The following is a 22,030-nucleotide window of genomic DNA, read 5'->3' on the forward strand; positions in this document are numbered from 1 at the left end:
GATACAACTGTGGATTGTTGTATGGGGAAACATTTGGGGAAATATGTTTTTTAATGGAAACTGGGGCCCAGGACAATGGCCAGGCTTGTTGTTTCAGTATTTAATACTACTGTGTTCTGAAGGAAGCTGGAGTCATCTGCTAGGAAAAGTTGTTAGACGTCACCCAGTGAAGTGATGTGTCTGACTGATGTGTTTCAGTAGTTTTTGGAGCAGCGAGCAGCAAGAGGGCTACAGCATGTGAGTGGACACAATTCATTGTTGGTTTTAGTAAAATGTGACTACTTTAAGAAAATGGTTGAATGTATCCTTCAAATATCCCAGGATGTCAAAGTGAGATTCTAGGAAACATCAGTGAGATAGAAAGATGACTAGAGGAGGCTTTCTGGGCAAAATGTATTCATGTAAATGGGATAAAGTCATAGTTTACACTGTGCATAAACTGGGTCTCTTCCACTCTCCTTCTGCCTCATCATCAAGGCAGCTGTAGTTTTTTGGTCCAGGTGCTGAAGTTGATCACCACCAACTCCAAAACCTCATGATGGTGAACACAAGGGTCTCACCTGATCTAACAGCTGATTGGTTCAGGTGTTGTGATGTTTTACAGACAGTTTCCTCCTGTTTCATTATATTAGTTTTCACCATGAAGATCAGAATAAACGTGATTTGCCTGAGCCTGAATGCATTAGTTTACAGTTGTACTCAAATTTACCCCCCCTCAGTGAAAATGAGGCATTTAGCAAATAAATATAAAAGAAAGTTTGCAGCAGGTCATAACAGAAATTTGGTCCTCGCTTGTCATAAAGGGGTAAATAAAAGTTGCATTTAGTGTTGATTTTGGAGAAACAACTTGTAACATTAGTTGACAACAAAAACAAAATAGATATTCTTATGTAACAGAGGCCTGTGTATGTTTCTATTTCAACAAAAGGAAGTCGGCAGAACACAACTAAATATTTTACAAGGAATAATTTTGTAATAAAAAATATGAAAACAATTTAACTGAAGCTACTGAAAAATGTTTATGTTTTTAGAGGAGTGAACCAAATTTAGTTAGACACACAATAACAATAATATTAATAATACTAATTCTTAAAATGTTGACACAATATTAATTGGATCAAAGAGGATGGACCCCTTGAGATGCATTACCTTGCTACTGAGGAGCAAGATAAACCCACCTATTTACAGAATAAAGTCAAGATTATAAAAATGTATAGAGAGAACCCAACAATTCCCCCTTGAACAAGCCCTTGACAACAGTGAAGAGGAAAAACTCCCTTTAACGGAAGAAACCTCCAGCAGAACCAGGCTCAAGGTGGACGGCCATCTGCCTTGACCGGTTGGGGTGAGTGGAAAGTGAAGAGAGAAAAGAACAGAGCAACAAAAAGCAACAACAAACCATCAGGCAGGTTGGTAGGACCAGTAGCTGCAGAAAGGGTCTTTACTTTGAAATTAAATATGCTTCATCAGAAATTAATTGAATTATTTAATTTATTGTGGAGGTGTCATGTTCATGTTCCTCATACTCACTTCCTGCCCTGGACTTTTATTTTATACCCGTTTTTCTCCACTTCCTTAATTTCTACAGCTTCACCACTCATCAACAGTCACAATTGTTTTCACCTGCTCCCCTGCCTTTTAAAACCCAGTTCTCCCCTTGGTTCTCTGTTGGATGGTTGTCTTTGTTTGCTGCTGCCATCCATGCAACATGCTGTCTCCTAGTTTACCCATTTCAAGGTTCTTGGACTCATGACCCAGTTCTTGTGGACTCTGTTTTCTGTTTGGTTTGAGGTTTGGTTTTGTTTTTCACTCTGTCAGTCTTTTCCTGTGTGTGGGTTTTGTCGGGTGAGGGTATGACTTGTTTTCTAGTGTACTTTGGTTTAGTTGATGGTTTCATGAATGTCTACGTTTCTAGTGTTCTGTTACTTTCTCGGTCATTGGTTTAGGTCTCGTCTAGATCTTTCTTGGTTAAACTGCAGTTACTTTTATAAAATATCTATTAAAATGATAGGTTTTCTGACAACGTACAGTCGCAAGGAAATGTAATGGCTCTATGTGTTTGCAACCAGTTTTCCTGCATAATTTCTCATGAAAGGTGATTTGATCATCAAATATATAAACAAACACAATTAATTGAAGCTGATGGAATGCAGTCATGATCTTTTGTGTCTTTGTTGAATAAACCCCATTAAACATACAAATTGCTATAAACAAAAGTGCCAAGCAATCGATATAAAATTATAACAATATATTTTAGAAATATGGAATATTATTAAAATACAAAGGGAACTCAGATGATTGAAAAAATAATGTGCAAAACTATGAAGGAACATACCCATAATTCAAATGGAAATAAAGAGATAATGGGACATTTTCCATTTAGAAAAGGACTTTTTTTTGAAGTAGGGGTTACAGTCCGTCCATGGCCATCACTTACCTCTCAGCTGTATGGTTAACTGTTTACAGGCTTTTCCTCTTTCATCTTAGTTATTGCATCAATTTTCTGCAATGCAGCTGAAATGATAAAAGCCTCCCTGGAAGTTGCAGGAGATGACCTCTCACAAGTAAGCAAAAATGTTAGTAATATTAGTTCTTCTACTGCTCTGTATTACTATATTGTCATTTATGTTCTGTTTATACAGCTTTCACCTCTGGGCGCCCACCCAGTTTAAATGCTGTATCTGTTAGCAGTCAGACGGTACAGCGGAAAACATCTTTAGCTGTTACTCTAAGGTTCTTTTTTTACCTCACTAATCATTCTGTTTGTGCATTTGAAGTGAACCTTCTATGGAGAGTAGCCACAGAAACAAACCTCCTCCATTCATAGACAAAATGTCTAAGTGTTGACTAATGAATATCTGAAGTCTTTGAGATGCAGCTACAACAATTCAAAAAGTCTTGATCCAATGTCTTCTGAAATTCCTTTTTCACACATCAGCTGACGCTACTTGTGAACAGCACACTGACACTAGCTCCAACCTTTTTCCAAACCACATCTCCATTCTTGTTGACTGGACTCCAGGTTTGCAAACACCTGATGTTAAGACATGAAAAATCATGACTATTTGTGAAATATTGTGTTTGTTTGTCTTTAAGACTTCAGTGAAGATCAGACCACATTTCAGGACTGCTGTACTCTGTGCTTAAAATGAAAAAATTGCAATAACAATTTTTTGTGACTGTGTCCACGACATACATTTTGTCATCTCACCAGTTAGACCAATTACACTTGTGTCTGCACAGACTGTCTGCAGCAGCTGCCAGTGTGTCAGAGAAGTAAACTACCAGCTTGTTTCATATATTGAACTTATGTAACATTTAAATTTTTTCACTTTTTCATGTTCAGTTAAACACATTTTATCACTGAGCTGCCTGAGAAACTGCCCACAGTTGTCATGTTTTGGATTGAGCATGTGTAGAACGCGTCAGTGTCTTTATCTTTTACTGCACTTACTGTGGCTATCGATCCATCAGGGAGCAAATGGCTGCATGAATTATGCTTAATGTGTCATGTTTTCCCTACAACAGCCTAGTTAAAGGGGAAAATGTCACAAACAGCACATGTGAACTGCAGCCATGTCTTAGCTACAGTACATGTTTAGGGGGTTACCATCTGATAGTGATTCAAGATTCAACAACGTAATTGATCTTATATGGAAATTGTCTAACATTAATTATTAAAAAAAATGTAATTGTTGTTTTATGTGAATTCATTTTGGTCAAGCTTAAACATTAAAAAAATCTTTTGGACATGAACATCACTTTAAAAACAGAAATTCAGTTTAAAATGGAAACGAATCTATGAATTTGAACCTAAATTTAATATGCAAATGCATCACTTTGCTTCAAAAAACGTGAGCTTCTCATTCTGTTTAAAGTGATGTCATTTTACTGAGCTGGACAACAACAGCGTTAAAACATCTTCACGTGTAAAACCAGTGATTTCACCAGCAGATGTCGCCATTTTAACTCTGTTCAGCTTTGCTTCAAAAGACTGAACCATTTGTAACGTATTTTGCTTTATGTTGATTCAGTGCTTCAGAAAGTTTCCGTTTCTCCACCACTGCTCCCAGGTTTTTAGTTATTTATCTAGGTCTCTGTCTCTCTCAACCTGGTCATTTATCTGCCCGACACTACGTACCTCTCGTTTCACTCAGCCTGGTTCACATGTAATTTTTCTGTTTCACCTTGTCATGTTTGTTAACTTATTCTGATGCCACTTTTTCTATCTTTTGTTATGAATCACTTATTTCTTGTGATGTATTCATGTCAGTTTGTGAGGTTTACTAAATAAACCTTCTGGAATTCTCCTCTGTCTGCTGGTATGTGTGGCTGCCATCCTTACCAGTCTGCCCAGTATTTAACCTTTAGCACCGACCTCAAACATTTCGATTTATTTAGTTTTTAATTAAAACTATTAAAATGTTTAGTGATTTTAAAAGGAAAAAGTTGATAAATAACTAAAAGGGAAACTAAAATAACATCTTGACTCACCACTGCTGGCCATGACAACAGTTTACAGGGAGCAGAGTGAAGCAGCTGATGATCAGTTTTCTTTGCTCCTCGATCTGATGGTTTTATAATCGAAACACACCAAGCAGCTTAGGTGGAGCTTTGAATCTGGGTGGGAGGATTCACATGTCACTCCAAGTTCATATTTTTAGAACATTTATCACATTCCACTGTTCTGCTGCCCTGAACCTTTCGCTAAACTTTCAGGGCTTTAAGTCATATAATTTGAATGGATGCCATTCATATTATATAAAGTGTTTTTTCTCACTATTGCAGCTGCAGAAGATGGTTTAGAACATGTGAGGGTGGTTCTCTGAAACTGAAGATGAACTGATTACAGCTGGAATAAGTTTCAGTTCCTGCTTCTTCCTCTTGGGATGTACCTTTTACTTTTATTAAGTGTCCACTGGGGTCTCTTTAGGCTCTCTATGCTGGTGGCAACATGATACAGCTACTGTTAAAGCAAATGCCCTTAAATGTCTCCAATACATCACAGCTCAGACCAGACAACAATGCGCAAAGGAAGTTGTGCTCTGAAATGCTTAAGTCTACATTACTAGTTATAACAGTCAGAGCTCATTAAAAATGATGGTACAATGGATGGTAGACACAGAACATTCCCATAGGAGCCTGAGGTTCCAGGTCCAGTGCAGGACATTTTGTGTCTAAATGATTATGTAGCATTTAGGTTTCATATACTGTATCTTTTAACTTAACCCTAACCTGAAGTTTTAGTGCCTGTGTGTGCTTACTTTTACTTAATTAGAACTGTCACTGAGTACATTGTTGTACAGTTTTTGAGTACTTCACCCACCAAAGTAGAGCACAAACAAACTAATAAATGGTTACAGTGTCTACGAAAGTCTAGAGACAGTTCATTGTTGGTTTTAGTAAATGTGACTAATTTGAGAAAATGGTTAAATTCGTCCTTTAAATGTTACAGCGAGACTCTGGAAAACCTCCTTTAGTTCAAGTGTTTGACCGCAGGGGGGAGGCAGAGACGGATACATGGAAAACACAAACTTTATTTGTCCCTTTTACTCCATTCATCCAATGATCCTGCCCATCATGCTGTACAGAAGTGTCTGTGAAATGTACGTGAGTATGGAGCTGGAGTATTTCTGGTTTAAATTACATGTCCCCCGTCGTGTCCCTTCCTGATTTGGACCATGGTTCCTCTCCAATCACATCCATCCGGCTCCGCCCCCCTCAGCGGGACTGGAGGATCAGCAGGTGGCTTCACAACGACCTGCCGCAGACGGGACCATGGCGGCGCCTGCGAACACAGGCAGACTCCGAGTCGCTGCTTTCCCACCGAGTCCGGCGGTGGATCCGGGGTCTGGATCCGATGGTGCCGCGGAGGCGGATGGCTGGGTCCCGGTGCCCATGAACCTGTTTGCGACCTGGGAGATCGACCGGTCCTCACCGAGCTGCGTGCCCAGGTAAGTGGATCAATGTTCGGCTGGAGGTGGAGGAAGCCCCCCCATGATAACACAGATGGTTCATTTGTTAGTAGCGGTAACGCGCGTTACTGTAACTGTACTCTGGTCACGTGATGCTTGTATTAACCATTTAAATAAAGTGGAAAGTAACTAAGTACATTTACTGTAGGCCACTGAAGTAATAGGCTCAGTACAGTGAAGTACTGTTCAGCTCATACTGTACAGTATCTTCTGTTTATTAATACCTGTAACAGAGTCAGTCTGATCCATCAGTTCTTCCATAGACCCTTCTTCATCACAATGGCCACAACACTGACACTTTATTGGATGGGTCCCAGAAAACACAGCAGAATTTGTGTGTGGGGCTGTGGAGCTGCAGACTGATCCAAGTGATCCTTCTGAGTCCTGTCCACCACCAGGACCACTGGACCTGTGTGATGATCCATGTCTGACCTGGACCGAGCTGAGCTCAGTGCAGTGCAGCTGGTCATCATTGAAAACATCTGCAACCAGAATAATATTAATCAGCTGGTTTCTGTCGCAGATCCGTCTGATCCTTTTTCTTCATATGAAAAACAGTTTAAAGACCTGAAATCAAGTTCACTTTATAGAGATGAACAGATTTTAAATCTTTAGAGAATTCTTCCTGAATATTAAGGAGACGTGTTGGCTGATTTATGTCTGTGGACTCTGTCCCTCCATGTGGACTGAGACGACTCCAGAAGCTGCTGTGCTCCTGTCACCTTTAAAGCAGCTTTTTTTCATTTAGCTCAGAGAGCAGTAACTAAATTTCCCACAATGCTTAGGGAGACTTAAGAAGAACTTTGACCTGATTTCACTGACCCTGGATCAACAGGTCCATGGTTCTGGACTGAAGATCAGGGACAAAGCAGGTTGTCGTCGATTACAGCCGATGGCTCATGATGATGATCAGTTTTTTTTTCTCTGATTTCCACCGTCTGTATCAGATTCAGAGCGTTTGTGTGGGAGTTAATGAACTTAGCCAGGTGGAGATAATCCTCTTAAAAGGTCAGATCCACTTTGGAGATAAGAACATGCAAAGATCACATCAGCGGGACTGGAGGTTCTAAAGACAATGATTTGTATCAGATGATATCAAAATGGTCTGATATTAAATGTAAAAAGAAGGTGTATCTGTAGATGATGTTAAAGTCTTGTAGTGGATCTGGATCTGTTTCAGAACCATTCAGACTAAATGAAGAAAATTGCTTGTTATCTTTTTTCTAAGGAGAAGTTTGCTGTAATTGTTTGTGTTTTTCTGATCAGCAGAAGTAATGTGCTGATCCAAACAATGTGTGAATCCTTAAAACCATCTCATAAAAATATTTCAATTCCTAAAACAAAGACAGAGTCGTTTGTGTTGAACAACTTAGTATTCTATTTTACCAGTCCATGTGTACTTTTGCTCAGGGATGATGTCATATTTGTCCCTGCTGGGAACAGGTTTTAGAGGTTTTGTGTTAGTGGTGAAGGATCTCAGAGCTTGTTCAGTGAGTAATTACACAGTTTACTGAGCCCTGAGTCTGAGTACAGCAGGTATTAGCGGCATTGGCAGTTTGAGGTCCTGTTGGCAGACGTTGAGAGGAAGCTCCTGTGTGCAGGACCCTGTAGAATCCTGGTCTAATGAGATCTCAGGAGGACCAGGTCAACAGACTCACAGAACAGCTCCTCTGACGGGTGTAGGAGTTTAACTTTTAATGGGAATATAATTAATTCCTTTAGGTCTCATGAACATAAGCATGTTTACAAATCACTTTTCAGTGTCTTTAATTACATTTGGTCATTGTCCCCAGAGGATGAATCCTTATTGCTTTGACCTTGAACACTGCAAAGAAATGAGAAACATGGATTGAAAGAGACACAACCTGCAAATGTCTTCGCTGTCTCATGTCCTCAGTGTGTTGCTCTGCTGGAAGACAGTCTGCAGATACTGAATAAAATTGATTCAAATAAAAAACACTAACGCATCATCCTGACTGTCAGTTCTTTTTCTGGAGAACCAATATTTCAGCAGAATTTAGGTTCATGAAGACCCAGGAGCAGACACTGACTGTATTTCCTGTCTGATGTGTCGTCTCCAGGTTGTGCAGTCTGACTCTGAAGAAGCTGATGGTTTTCAAGCAGCTGGACAAAGAGCTGAGCTCCATTGTCATCGCTGTGAAGATCCAGGTGAGACCAGGCTGCTGAAAAGCTCTATCAGCTCTGTGCAGTGGACGTTCCACCTTTTTATGGTTTTTCTCTTGACGTGTCACAGCTTTGTGCTTTGAGCTACATGCTAATGTTTAGCTTGTTACCCCCCTGATGTTAACAGTAAACCCAGCAAAGAGCCGAGGCAGATGGGTTCCTTAAGTTCTGAAGCTATTTGCTCAGAAACCCAAAGAATAAATGTTGGTCTGATGATGGGGATAAGCTTTCAGGTTATTCAGAGACATTGACCTTAATTCATTGACCTCTGGTGAGTTTAACACTAATGATGATCTGATCCTTTCTCTGTTTCCATGTCCATGTCTCAGGGCTCTAAACGAACTTTGAGATCCAATGAGTACCTTCTGCCTCCTGATGGCCTGATGGAGACAGACCTGGAGCTCACTTTCTCACTGCAGGTTCACACAGATTCATTTTTATTTCTTTATCATATGAACTATTCTTATAAGGTATCTAAGCTGGAGGTTCCTGCTGCCCACAGAATGAGTCCTGATGACTCTGCACCTCACACATTTTATTTTTGTGTTGACAATGCCTTGAGCTTCTGTATGTGTCTCTCTGTCCTTCAGTATCCTCACTTCCTGAAGCGAGATGCTAACCGTCTGCATGTGATGTTGCAGAGGAGGAAAAGATACAAGAACCGAACCATAAGGGGCTACAAAACCCTTGCAGTGGGTGTCATCAACATGGCTGAGGTACGACAACAGATGTTGGATGTGTTTCTATGACATTCACAGTCCTCAGAGGACAGTTCCTAATATTTGTACTCTAACACAGACACTCAGACTCCTCTTAGGATAAATTGTAATAACTCCTATGTATTGATCCACCCGCTCCATCATCAGCCCATTTTAATGTGTCCTCCTCGGTTTTAGATGGGACATATTCCCATAAGCCTCAGGTGTATTGATGATGTTAGGATTTAGCTCCAAACATCTCTGTGGTAGTTAATGTAAACACAGGTCTGGAATCTTCAGATTTAAAGTATTTCATCGGTTAAAGATCCACGGTGTCTAGCTAGTTGTGAACCTGTTGTGTTCTGTTGTTCTTCATGTCTCAACTGAAAGACAAATGCCTTAATTAGCTGGGTAGGTGTGTTTGGACAGGTAATCCACTAACCACAGACATGATCATTCACTGATGATTCAACGTGTGAATCTCTTTGAATAAAAACACTAGAAACATAAAATCCATGTGTAACAAAAATAAAATCGTCTTTTTCACTTTTTGAAGCTCATAAATAAGGAAGCAGTCGATGGTGCGTTGCATTAAACATGACTTCCATTCGACTGTAAACAATAAAAATGTGTTTCAGGTCTGTAACAGAAGTGACAGCAAAACTTTATCAGGCTTCAGAGACACTAAAACACAAACAACCGCCCACACTGTGTGTGTGTGTGTGTGTGTATCCTGTCCCAGGTGATGCAGCATCCAACAGATGGAGCCCAGATCCTCTGTCTCCATAGCAACCTCAAGGATGCTTTGGTACATGCAGCTGAACTCAGCGTCCTCTCTCTTTCTAGCCAGCCAATCGAGCAGGAGGACACGAGCAGTCACCATGACAACAAGACAAAGGCCTCAGGTAGGAGAACAAAGACGCTGACTTCTGTCTGTCAGACAGCATCAGGCCCACACGGGCCTGTGGGTAAAAAAACACTCAGCCAGAAAAGGAAAAGACATGCTGCTGATGAGGCTGTTGTTGTGTTTGGACAGATCAGTCCCCAGACATGGAGAACTACTGGGAGGATGATGATGATAGCTTCTCTTCTGAACAGGAAGGAAGTGATGACGCAGTCCGGCCTCAGGTGACTGACAGCTGACAACAGACCTGTCTCACATAGCACGGGTCCTCAGTACTGGACACCATCTTAAATCAGGGGGGAGTTTTGAAGACAACTTGGATTGATGTCTTTCAGCTTCTGACTGACTGAACTCACCTGATCCAGGTGAACAGAAGTGGGTAGAGCTAGAAAGTAGCAGAACGGGAGGTCCATGAGGATTAGGATTGAGACTCACTGACACAGAGGACACACCTGTCCAACAGAGAACACACCTGTCCCAGAGCTTTGGGATTAAATATGAAGAGAACAATTAATTTATTTTTCTTACAGGTCCTCGTTCTCCTTCTGTCTCCCCTTTTTTTTTGACACTTTCCCTCTTTTTGTTTTCCAGGACATGTACGAAGACGATGATGATGTTCAGGGAAAGATGAAGAAGACCCACAGAACTCAGGTGAGTTCTGCTAACACACAGTTTGACTAGAGACTGTATGAACTTGTTCTGACTGTTTCTTTGTCTTTCAGCAGCCGAACTTCAAACAGAAGTTTGTGGCTCTGTTAAAAAGATTCAAAGTCTCTGACGAGGTTTGTAGTCAACACTGGGTCACCTTCAGGACAAAAGCGTCTTATTTATTCAGAGGTTTAATTTTAAAGTCTCTACTCACTGATTTGCAGCCTGAGGTGGAAAGTAAAACCTGCTGTGTAAACACTTTGTCTAATCAGCTCTTGTCCTGCAGGTTCTGGACTCTGACCCCGTTGGTCAGAGTCAGGAGGCTGAAGAGGACCTGGACCTTCTCTATGACAGTCTGGAGGTTTACAATCCGAGCGACAGTGGCCCTGAGCTGGATGACAATGACAGCATCCTAAGCACGCCCAAACCCAAACTGAGGTCAGATCAGCTGAAACATGTCTGACATCCACAGGTTCAGCCTGTACATCGTACAAACAACATCCTCTAGGACTGGTTGGATTATGTCTGTAAACATCATCAGATGCTGATTCAGATGTTCATGAATCCGTCTGATACTTTTCCAACACAAGATCTTGCTCCTAGAGAACTGAGCCTGGCTCTGCTTAACGGGACAGTTGGACCGGCCACATTATCTGGAGCCGGGTCCTCCTGTCAACAATCAGCTCTATGCTGACTGAGATCAGGTTCCAGAGTATTTTAAAGATGACCTGGATCACATGTTTTCTTGTAGGACCACATGAAACCAGCACTCAGGAGAAACATTTGCAGTCATGATTTTATTTTAACATAGCAAAAAGAGTCAAATGAATTTCTTCATCAACATATTTATGTCAATCAGTCCTATCAGTCAAAACCTGAATTAAAATGCAGGTTCCTCAGGCTTTGGGTTCATTTAACAGGCTGCACTTTGCCACTCTGCTCACACTGTACCTGTTGATTCCACTCTGTGGTTTTAGGCCGTTCTTCGAGGGCGTTTCTCAGTCCAGCTCTCAGACTGAGGTCCGGAGTCTGCACAGTCAGAGGAGTCAGAGAGATCAACCTGCAGCTGTGAGTAAAACCGATGCCGCTGCTCAGAGAAACGAGCAAACACAACCATCAGAGTTTTACCTGAGGATCATTAAAGTGAAGTGGGGTAACAGATGTTTGAGGCCTAATGAAGCCAGCATGACTGTAGATCAGAGGAGACCCCAACTGTGTTTTATATGTAGAATCAGGTAAAGTCAAGTCAGAATCTTCATTTCTTCAGTTGAAACAGGTTTGGACTGAAGTTCATCATTTAGCAACATATGATTCTCTCCTTAGCTCATTGCTCACTGATCGTTGACTGACGATCACCGAGTCTAATACAAGAAGAGCAAAGAACCCACCCATCTGATGTAGACTAAGTTCTACAGACTGTGGATTTACTTCCTGATATGTTTGTGAACGATTCTGTGAGGACATGATGCAACAACATTGTGAGAGCAAAGAAAACAGCAAAGGACAAATAGTGTTCATGCTCCAAACGCTGGTTCACAGACAGCAGCTGAACTCTGCTGCCCTCTGCAGCTCACACTCTCTAACTTCTCTTTGTCTATTGTTTAACCAGGCTGCAGAGATGCTGCCTGCTGAAGACCAGGGCCCTCGAGGACCTGATGAGTCCAGAGGGGAGGAGACCATCCCCACTGTGAGTCTGGACCACAGACTGGCTTCACAAACACTGACACACACACACTCTGCAGCATTTTCTACTGCATCATCTTCTCCTTCTCTCCACAGGATGAAGAGGAGAATGTTGCCATGGGAACAGAAGCAGCCCCGGCTGCAAAACTCAGTAAAACTGAGTCACATATACACTTGTCACCAAGGTACTTTATACACAGAGACACACTCTCCATGGCCTAAACACTTATGTAATCAAACTGTGTTTGGACACTAGGTTGTGTTTACAGTACAAACACTCAGCTGTCACTTTATTAGGAATACGTGACTAAAAGTAACTCAGTCTAATACACAATCCTGTGATAAATCCTCCTGTGTCCAAACAGTTTCAGAGAGGAGCTGGTTCTCTTATTAGTAGAGTAGACATAATGATAGAAAAACCTGAACTGGTAAGTATGTGCGTACATTTATCTCTAAATGGAGTATCCAGCAGTAAACCAGCCATGCCAATGGATAATCAGCAGATTCTGGATTCAGTCTGGAACCACTTACCTGTCCACACCTGCACAAATGAACAAACATGTGCTTCATTTTTCATTATAAACATTTGAACCAACAGCTTCACAACACAGAGACAACAAACACAAAAATGTATCATTTATTTGCTCCGTTTACAGTAAGACAGGAAGTCAGGTGTCTCGCCATCAAAGAAACATCTCTATGAAGGACAGACAAAACTCCAAAGGGACAGACAGAACCAGCAGTGTGGACAGTGAGACATCATCGGACTCCAGGATACCTCCTTTACAGGTGAGACAGACAGACAGAGACAGTGTGGCGAGCAAAGTTTCACTTTGGACTAGGCCATGTATTCAAAGTCCACACAAGGACAGCTGTACTGATGTGTGTTTGTGTCTTTTATCAGGTTGCTAGGAAGTCTGTCCTGGATCAGCTGAACCACATTCTGTTTTCTGAGGACCAGCTTCCTGAATCCATCATTCTGATCAACACCACTGACTGGCAGGGACAGGTCTGTCTCTCTATCCATCATGTCTCCTGTAGACTAAACTGATTACACTAAACAGATTCTGTCCTCCTGTCTCTCCAGTATCTGTCAGACGTTCTTTTCGATCAGGCGATCGTCTGCACAGTCTCCACAGCTGATGTCCAGGCGGCGTTCAGTGCCATCATCAGCCGCATCCAAAGATTGTAAGGACCAGCTAAAACTGACCAACATCTAATTTATCAGAACCTTCTATTGTGTCTAAACTACAACATGGACGTGTCTTCCAGCTGTAACTGTAACTCGCAGACACCACCTACGGTGAAGGTGGTGGTGGGGGGAGATCAGACTTACCTCAGCAATGTCCTCTGCTGCTTTGTAGAGCAGCTGGCCAGCAAGACTTCTGATTGGCTGAACTACCTCCGCTTCCTGATCCTCCCCGTTGGTAAGAAAGGACTTAAACATACATGATCTTGTGATGTATAAACTTTCCCATGATGCTCAGTGTCTTCCTCACCACACCAGGAGTCCACCCGCTGGCCAAGATCCTGGCCTCCCTGGATGCTAAATTCAGCAGCCTGTTCATGGATGTCAGCTGGAGGGAGCTGTTTGGCCGTCTGGAGCCTCCTCCTCATGTTATCAGTATGTCTCTTAGAGGACATGACATCACAGAAATGTTGATGACCTCTGACCTTTTGAGCCACCATCAGATCAAATATATCACAGTCCCTCACAGTCTGTTTATAGGCAAACACTTCTCCTGCTAAACTGGTTCCTGATTAATCTGATTTGGTTTATTTATGAAACACAAAGTAAATGTGATGGTAATTATTCATATGCCAGAAAATATGACCGAAAACTAACAAAAAAAATTTGACACATACAAATCTTCTTCTTTTCCTTTCGGCTGTTCCCTTTCAGGGGTCACCACACCGAATCATGTGCCTCCATCTAACCCTGTCCTCTGCATCCTCTTCACTCACACAAACTAACTTCATGTCGTCTCTCACTACATCCATAAATCTCCTCTTTGGTCTTCCTCTAGACCTCCTGCCTGGCAGCTCCAACCTCAGCATCCTTCTACCGATATATTCACAGTTTCTCCTCTGAACATGTTCAAACCACCTCAATCTGGCCTCTCTGACTTTATCTGCAACACATCTAACATGAGCTGTCCCTCTGATGTCCTCAATTCTGATCCTGTCCGTCCTTGTCACTCCCAAAGAGAACCTCAACATCTTAAGCTCTGCTACCTCCAGCTCTGCCTCCTGTCTTTTCTTCAGTGCCACTGTCTCTAAGCCGAACAACATCTCTGGTCTCACCACCGTCTTGAACATCTTTCCTTTTATTCTCGCTGATACTCTTTTATCACACAACACACCTGACACTTTTCTCCACCAGTTCCAACCTGCCTGCACTCACCTCTTCACCTCTTTTCCACACTCTCCGTTGCTTTCAATCGTTGACCCTAAGTACTTAAAGTCCTGCATCTTCTTCACCTCTGCTCCCTGTAACCTCACCGTTACCCCTGGGTCCTTCTCATTCACACACATGTATTCTTTGCTACTTCCTGCTCCACACCAGTCACCTCTTCTACTCTTTGTTCCCTTTCATTTTCCTCGTTCATCAACTCTTCAAAGTTCTCCTTTCATCTAACCATCACACTCTTGGCACCTGTCAATACATTTCCATCCTTATCTTTAATCACACTAACCTGCTGCACATCCTTTCCATCTCTATCTCTTTGTCTGGCCAACCTGTACAAATCCACCTCTCCCTCTTTAGTGTCCAACCTAGCATACAAGTCCTCATATGCTCTTTGTTTGGCCTTTGCCACCTCTACCTTCACCTTACGCTGCATCTCCCTGTACTCCTGTCTACTCTCTTCAGTCCTCTCAGTGTCCCACTTCTTCTTAGCTAACCTCTTTCTCTGTATACACTCCTGAACTTCCTCGTTCCACCACCAAGTCTCCTTGTCCACTTTCCTCTTTCCAGATGACACACCGAGTACCCTCCTACCTGTCTCCCTGATCACATTAGCTGTAGTGGTCCAGTCATCTGGAAGCACTTCCAAACCGCTGTCCGTCTCAGTTCCTCCCTGAAAACCCTGAATTCTTCCTTTTTCAACTTCCACCACTTTGTCCTTTGCTCTGCCTTTGTACTCTTTATCTATCTTTATACCACCAGCATCATTTTACACACCACCATCCTGTGTTGTCTGGCTACACTCTCCCCTACCAATACTTTGCAGTCACTGATCGCTTTCAGATTACAAGGCCTACACAAGATGTAGCCCACCTGAGTGCATCTGCATCACTTCCTCTAACTCCCTCCAGAATTTCGCCTTCTCTTCTAACTCACATCCTACCTGTGGGGCATAACCACTTACAACGTTGAACATCACCTGATGCCTTCAGTTTCCAGCTTCGGACTTATCAACCTGTCTGATACTCTTTTCACCTCTAGAACATTCCTCACAAACTCCTCTTTCAGTATAACTCCTACTCCATTTCTCATCCTATCTGACCCACGGTAGAACAACTTAAACCCTGCTCTTAAGCTTCTAGCCTTGCTACTTTTCCACCTGGTCTCCTGGACACACAGTATGTCCACCTTCCTTCTCTGCATCATGTCAATCAACTCTCTATCCTTCCCTGTCATAGTCCCAACATTCAAAGTCCCTACTGTCAGTCCTACATTCTTAGCTTTCCTCTTCTCTCTCTGCCTACGAACACACCTTCCTCCTCTCCTTCTAAGACCAACAGTAGTCCAATTTTCACCGGTACCCTGTAGGTCAACAGCACCAGTGGCGGTCGTTGTTAACGACTGTCCGGTATGGGAGTCATTTTTGATTTGAAAGTCATGATTCGCATGTTTAATTTGGCATGTGTTTTACGTCGGATGCCCTTCCTGACACAACCCTCTGCATTTATCCAGACTTGGGACTGGCACAAGAAGACACTGTCTTGTGTCCCCTTGTAGTTGAATTGACACATACAAATGTATTTATATAATTATTAACATTGTACATTTTTTCCTGTTAACCACTGAATGTTGCTACCTATTTACATTCACTTCCTCCAAAACAAAGTAGTATTTTACACATTGATGAAGGGATTCTGCAGTTTCTATTTCAAATACATCTTTTCATCAATAAAATGTTTTTTTGTTTCTGAGCATCAGATGCTGTCGGTGTAGCAGGTCGAGTGTCTCAATATTTGTCTGGAGCTGCTGTTTCTCACCTGTTTCCCATCTCAGAGGCCATGCTCACCTGCAAATACAAGAGGTATGTGTCGTGTTGTAACCTCTTTTGTCTTTTGTTTCTAAATTATACTGATGCATCTTAAACCTCAATCTGATGTGTCCTCTTCATTTGACCTTTGTCCTGCTTCTCACATATTTTGACCCTTCCTGGAGAATTCTTTAACCACCACATGGATCTGGTTCTGATGCTGCTGGTTGTTGTGTCTCTGTGCTGTCTGTTTCACTAGTTGTTTGATTTTTCTTCTGTAGCCATGAAGACGACTCCTGTCAGAAGTTTGTTCCTTTTATCGGGGTAAGAAGTACTTTCAGTCATTATTATTACTGCAACAAACCTCTCGGGCTCATGGGAAATGTTGTTAATTAGAAGCTAAAACATACATTTAATAAACAAAAAGTTTAAAAAAAAAGTTGACATATGAAATGCACCATGTCAACCATGTTTTCACCACAGAACCTTTTCCCAGAGAACTGGATCTGTTTGAGGAATCTACTGTAGTTCCTCTACCTGTGTTTTCACCAGAGGAGGCAGGCTCAAACTTGAGTTCACAGACAGAAGTTTTACCCCCGGACAAACTCTGTGGTTGGGGGTTTTTATGTTTCTAAAGGTTCAGGAAGAATTGAGATTTATAAAATACCACATCACATTTTAAACTGTATTTTTAGAGTTTTTGTTTCACTTGGCTCAGAAGATCTAGTTCAAACTTACCTTCTGTGTTTTTTGTGTCTCAGCTGGTCAAGGTTGGCATTGTGGAGCAGAACTTCATGACGACCTCAGGTAGACCAGATTCTCCTGTCTCAGTCCCTTCTCAACCTTTGCATTCAGTCTTAGTTCTGATTTTGTTTCAAATTATCCAATTATTCTGTTATTGGCTGGATGTCGGGCTTCTCTGTCCACAGTGGACTCCGATGACATCACACTGGGATCCCCTCCTACCCAATCGGGGGGACCAACCAGCATCACCTCCACACCTCCACCCTCCCCCTCCATCAGGTATTTCCTGTCTACAGATGTTTTTCAAGATGGAGGACAAAATCTTAGCCTTTGTCTTTGTCTCCCCCTTGTCTCTGTTCAGTTGTCCAGGAGAGGTGATGGGTCTGCAGGTGGACTATTGGAGCAGTCAGGCAGGAGGAGGAGAGCGGAGGAAGGACGTGGGGATGAAGAACACCCTGAAGAGTAACTTCCGCTGTCTGCAGGTGTCGAGACTCAGTGGAGGAGAACTGATGAGCATGACAGTGGTGACCAAGGAGAAGAACAAGAAAGGTGAGGACAGTGTTATAGAGGACCAATGTGAGAGACGGAGGACATGTGGTCGGTAAATCTCAGTTTATTGCCAATGAATTCAAAAATCAAAACCCGGAGATTTCAAGTAGTCTGTGTAGGGACAATCACTGAAGATCTTTAGTTGATGCTGATGTTGTTCAGATAAGAACAGAGCAGGACTCTTAAAGACTGAGTGAAGGATGTCTCTCTGCAAAGTGGCAGGCAGAGACGATGAGACAGTGGAGTCATCTGATGAAAAGGACAGGAGGAGTTGTGTCTCCTCAGCATAGCAAGTTTAGAATAAATGCTTCAACAAACCCTATCTCTAGTGCTGCTGATGATGATATGTGTGTCAGTCATGTTCCTCAGTAAGAAGACAAAGGAAAAGGAGGCGGAGTCTAGGAGTCAGCTGATTGAAGGAATCAGCAGGTTGATCTGTACGTCTAAACACCAGCACACGCTCAGAGGTAAACACACACAAACACACACACTCTGTAGCTAAAGGTGGTTTACTGTTTATTTGTGTGTGACAAACGTCAGGTAATCACTAGTGCAGCACTGCATTACTGCTCAACACTACTTAAGTGTTCAATCAGTTTTTATTACTAATAAATACTGAAAGACTTAAAAAGAAGTAGTGTGTAAACATGTGAAGTTGACTGTGAACATTTATTTCTGAGCTGAATTCTTCTCATTGATGTGAAGCTACTTTAATAGCTGATGAGCTGAGTGATGTGAGAAGGTAACATGATGCCTCTCTGTGTCTCAGTGTGTATAGACGGCGTTGAGTGGAACGATGTCAAGTTTTTCCAGCTCGCTGCTCAGTGGCCGACACACGTCAAACACTTTCCTGTTGGTATCTTTGGATACAACAAACCCTGAAGCTCCAACCTGATATTGTCCTTTCAACTCACCACACACTATACATCTACAAATGGATACAACGTGATGGCCTCTGTTTGTAGATGTAACAGATGTGACATCCATGCAAGGACCAATGAGATTCATAACATAACTGCAAAGAGACACAAAGCATCTACACAGAGACAGACAGTGTGTCCCTGTGTATAAGGAGCAGCTCAAACATCAGCTCTTTCAGAACATCAAAGTTCAAAGTTGATGTGGACTGGAAAACTGGTTTGAGTGTACTTGTACCTCAGACCTCCTGTCAAATGTATTTGAGTCTAAACTCAACATTTGACCAGGAACTAGATGATCTTGTGTTTGCATTACTTCCTCTCACAGCTGCACATTGCTGCAGTTTAACCCTTTAAACCTACATTTAGCACTTTTGTAAAATCTGTGGAAAACTGGAAACAATAAACAGATCTGGAAACCAAGTGTCTATGTTCACAGTTTCAGTTTTATTGCTTTATATCATAAAACGCCAGAGATAGAAAAGAGAGGTAAGACTTTAAGTACGTACTCTCATGGAAATAGGCAGAAATTATAATGAAACTGTTCATGGGATGTGTTTACTGGTAAATTTGTCAGTGTGTAATATAGCATTTAAATCAAATTACACTTAGCAGCTGCTATTGGACAAACTCCATATATAGTGGTCACAGTCATAGGGGGCTGGAGTCTATCCCAGTGGTCATTGGGTGAGAGGTTGAGTCAACCCTGCACAGGTCTCCAGTCTGTCTCAGTGCCAACACAGAGAGACATACACAGATGGACCTAACATGCATGTCTTTGGACTGTGGGAGAAAACGGGGAGTACCTGGGGGAAATCACGAAGAGCATCCAGCATAAAACCTAGAGCCAAATCCACATGTGGACCACATATAATTAATTTGGTGTCAGATTTTCCCCATAGTAATGCTATGATTGCGAGAAAACTGACAACACGCTCAATGGCTCTCGGCTCGTCCCTTCACAGGGGTCCCCACAGCAGAATTAGTTTTTACACTGGATGCACTTCCTGCCACAACCCTCCACTTTTTTATCCGGGCTTGAGACTGGCACCAAGCTGGCTCTTGATGGTTGGGCAGGGCCACACCTGGTGGAGTCATATGGTCTTCTGCAATCCAACCCAATGATCTACCCATTGAGCCCCCCGACCCCCTTAAAACTACTGTGAGTTTTCTTTACTTTAAGAGAGCAGTTCATTTCACATTTCACACAGTGTGTGGACCCTCCACAAAACCCATCTATGGAGGCTACATCTTAGTGTTATACCTTATTTACGATTGCTCTTTTTTGCTTATGTGTTTTTCTTGTGCTTCTTCATCTAGACCTTTCTCTTTCTTTACCGCTCCTCTATCGTTCATTTTTTGTACTGCTTCCTAGAGGATTTTGACTGGAAAACCTTGAAAAATATTGTTTATTAAAATATATTTTCAATATCACAGGGAAAACACAATAGAGGACCTAAAACCTTAGGGTTTTTTTAAGTAACCCTTTCCCCTGTTTCCCCTACAGTGGTACAAGCATGGTGTCATGCCTACACTACAGGCAAAAAATATTGTAGCAACCCACGGTTTATGGGAGCTAACTGTGGGAGGCGGTGAAGCTAAAGCTAAGGCTAACCCTAACTGACTTAGCTAACCTAATTGGCTAGCTTGGGTGCTAGCAAGCTAATGTCAACGAACAGTTCAAAATGGCAGGCGGAAGGGAGAACACTTGCGCCCCATACACCGCACGACCCCAAGTGCCTCGAGCTGTTTGACATAAGCAATCACAACACAACTCTTGCCTTTTTACAGCTACCTCTCACAATAGAGATAGCTGAGCTTTATTTTTGAACACACCCACAAGTAGCCGATCACCGTGAGGGCCATTCATACACCCATCACCTTCACTCACGGTGCCAGCTAACACATACACTTTACATGACAAACCTAAACATGTGAACCCACCTAATAACACTAACTGTAACGTAATCATTTAACACTTGCTGGGCCGTTACACTGCCCCCCCCAAGAGGGTTCAGTGTCCCCACAACCCCCAGTCCCACAACAAAGTCTCTCAACTGTCCCGGCAGATGTCGAGAACGCGCCGGTCTTTGCAGCGGCCCACTCACCGTACCAGGCTCAGCCCCAAGTCCACCATTGTTCATGCTGGCACTGGGAGTGGCCGACAAAAGACTGTCCTCCGGTTTCTGTCACCGGATTCGGAGCCAGAGGATGATATGGCGCCAGCCGATCCCTGTGCAGCACCACCCTCCGCCCCTTTCTCGGCATGCGAACCCGATACACCACCTCAGAGATCCGGTCCAGGATCTCTCCGGGCCCCTGCCAGTGGCTGGTGAGTTTTGGCGAGAGCCCCCGCTTCCTCACAGGGCAGTACACCCAGACATTGTCCCCAACTGCAAAAGGTTGTCCATGGCACCGTCCATCATATGCCCGCTTTTGTCGAGCCCCAGCATCCCCTTGGGATTCCCGAGCCAGCTGATGGACCACACTAAGGGGCTCCTTGAGCCGCCTGAGGTAATCCAACTCTGGGCCCCCCGTAATTTCAGGCTCCGGGGGTGGCCCAAAAACCAAGTCAACTGGTGTCCGGAGCTCCCTCCCAAACATCAGTGTGGCTGGGGTACATTGGCTGGACTCCTGGACAGCAGTCCGGTAAGCCCACAGGACCAGGGGTAGGTGCTGGTCCCAGTCCTTCTGATGCTGGCTGGTTAGAATGGCAAGCTGAGTTGCGAGGGTGCGATTAAACCGCTCCACCAGTCCATCGCTCTGAGGGTGGAGTGGTGTGGTCCGAGTCTTTCTCACCCCGAGCCGCTGGCACACCTCAGCAAACAGCCGGCTCTCAAAGTTCCGTCCCTGGTCGCTGTGCAGTTCCTCCGGTACCCCAAACCGGGAGAACATGTCCTCCACCAGTCGCTGGGCAGCTGTAGTGGCAGTCTGGTCCGGAACTGCATATGCTTCAGGCCACTTGGTGAAGTAGTCCATTGCGACCAGGATGTAGCGATTGCCAGCCTCGGTAGTGGGAAAAGGGCCCAGGATATCCACGCCGACCCTCTCCATAGGCGCCCTCGGGAGCGTTGGGTGGGTCCTTTTTGAGCTGTACAGTCATCAGCTCAGCCTGGCCAGTAGAAACGCTGTCGCAAACGGCGCACCGTCTTGGAGATCCATGGGCCCACCGGAGTACCTCCGCCCGAAGAGCACTGGGGACCAAGAGTTGCAGGCGGTCAGCCCCCCCACCTGGTGCCCGCCACCGCCGGTAGAGGATACCGTCACAGAGCTCCAGGCTGCCCCACTGTGAGTGAAGCAGTTTGATCTCTGGCCCTCTGGCTGAAATGGCCGGCCATTCCGGTCGTTGTTGAGTCTCTAGCCAGCTCCGAACCTCAGCCAGCACCGGATCCATCTCCTGATGCTGCTGCAGCTGTTCTCTGCTGAACGGCTCTCCCTCCCCGGTGGTGACTGCAGCTGCTGATGGCCCCAGCTCTCGTTCCTCATGGCGGCGACAGTAGCGGCACTCGTCCAG

General features: G+C 43.5%; 1 protein-coding gene across 7 annotated transcripts; it reads left to right on the plus strand.

The window, feature by feature from the left end:
• Nucleotides 1–5,532: 5,532 nt before the first annotated feature.
• LOC137123368 (phosphofurin acidic cluster sorting protein 2-like) lies at nucleotides 5,533–18,942 on the plus strand. Of its 7 annotated transcripts, none has more exons than XM_067496998.1 (24): nucleotides 5,543–5,954; nucleotides 8,057–8,144; nucleotides 8,489–8,578; nucleotides 8,750–8,875; nucleotides 9,600–9,762; nucleotides 9,894–9,985; nucleotides 10,353–10,412; nucleotides 10,484–10,543; nucleotides 10,696–10,847; nucleotides 11,387–11,477; nucleotides 12,019–12,096; nucleotides 12,189–12,277; nucleotides 12,749–12,881; nucleotides 12,997–13,101; nucleotides 13,180–13,280; nucleotides 13,365–13,519; nucleotides 13,600–13,716; nucleotides 16,252–16,360; nucleotides 16,588–16,630; nucleotides 17,068–17,113; nucleotides 17,236–17,329; nucleotides 17,412–17,599; nucleotides 17,956–18,066; nucleotides 18,369–18,942. In XM_067496998.1, the coding sequence occupies exons 1-24, from the start codon at nucleotides 5,779–5,781 to the stop codon at nucleotides 18,479–18,481; spliced, it is 2,580 nt and encodes an 859-aa protein (XP_067353099.1). In that variant the 5' UTR covers nucleotides 5,543–5,778; the 3' UTR covers nucleotides 18,482–18,942. The 7 variants fall into 7 exon arrangements, 6 of the variants coding, with proteins under 6 accessions (XP_067353099.1, XP_067353100.1, XP_067353102.1 ...); XM_067496999.1 differs by having other exon boundaries at nucleotides 10,487–10,543; XM_067497000.1 differs by having other exon boundaries at nucleotides 5,544–5,954; nucleotides 16,258–16,360.
• Nucleotides 18,943–22,030: the final 3,088 nt, after the last annotated feature.

This window comes from Channa argus, chromosome 3, assembly GCF_033026475.1.
Source record: "Channa argus isolate prfri chromosome 3, Channa argus male v1.0, whole genome shotgun sequence".
In the NCBI taxonomy this organism is placed as follows: Eukaryota; Metazoa; Chordata; class Actinopteri; order Anabantiformes; family Channidae; genus Channa; species Channa argus.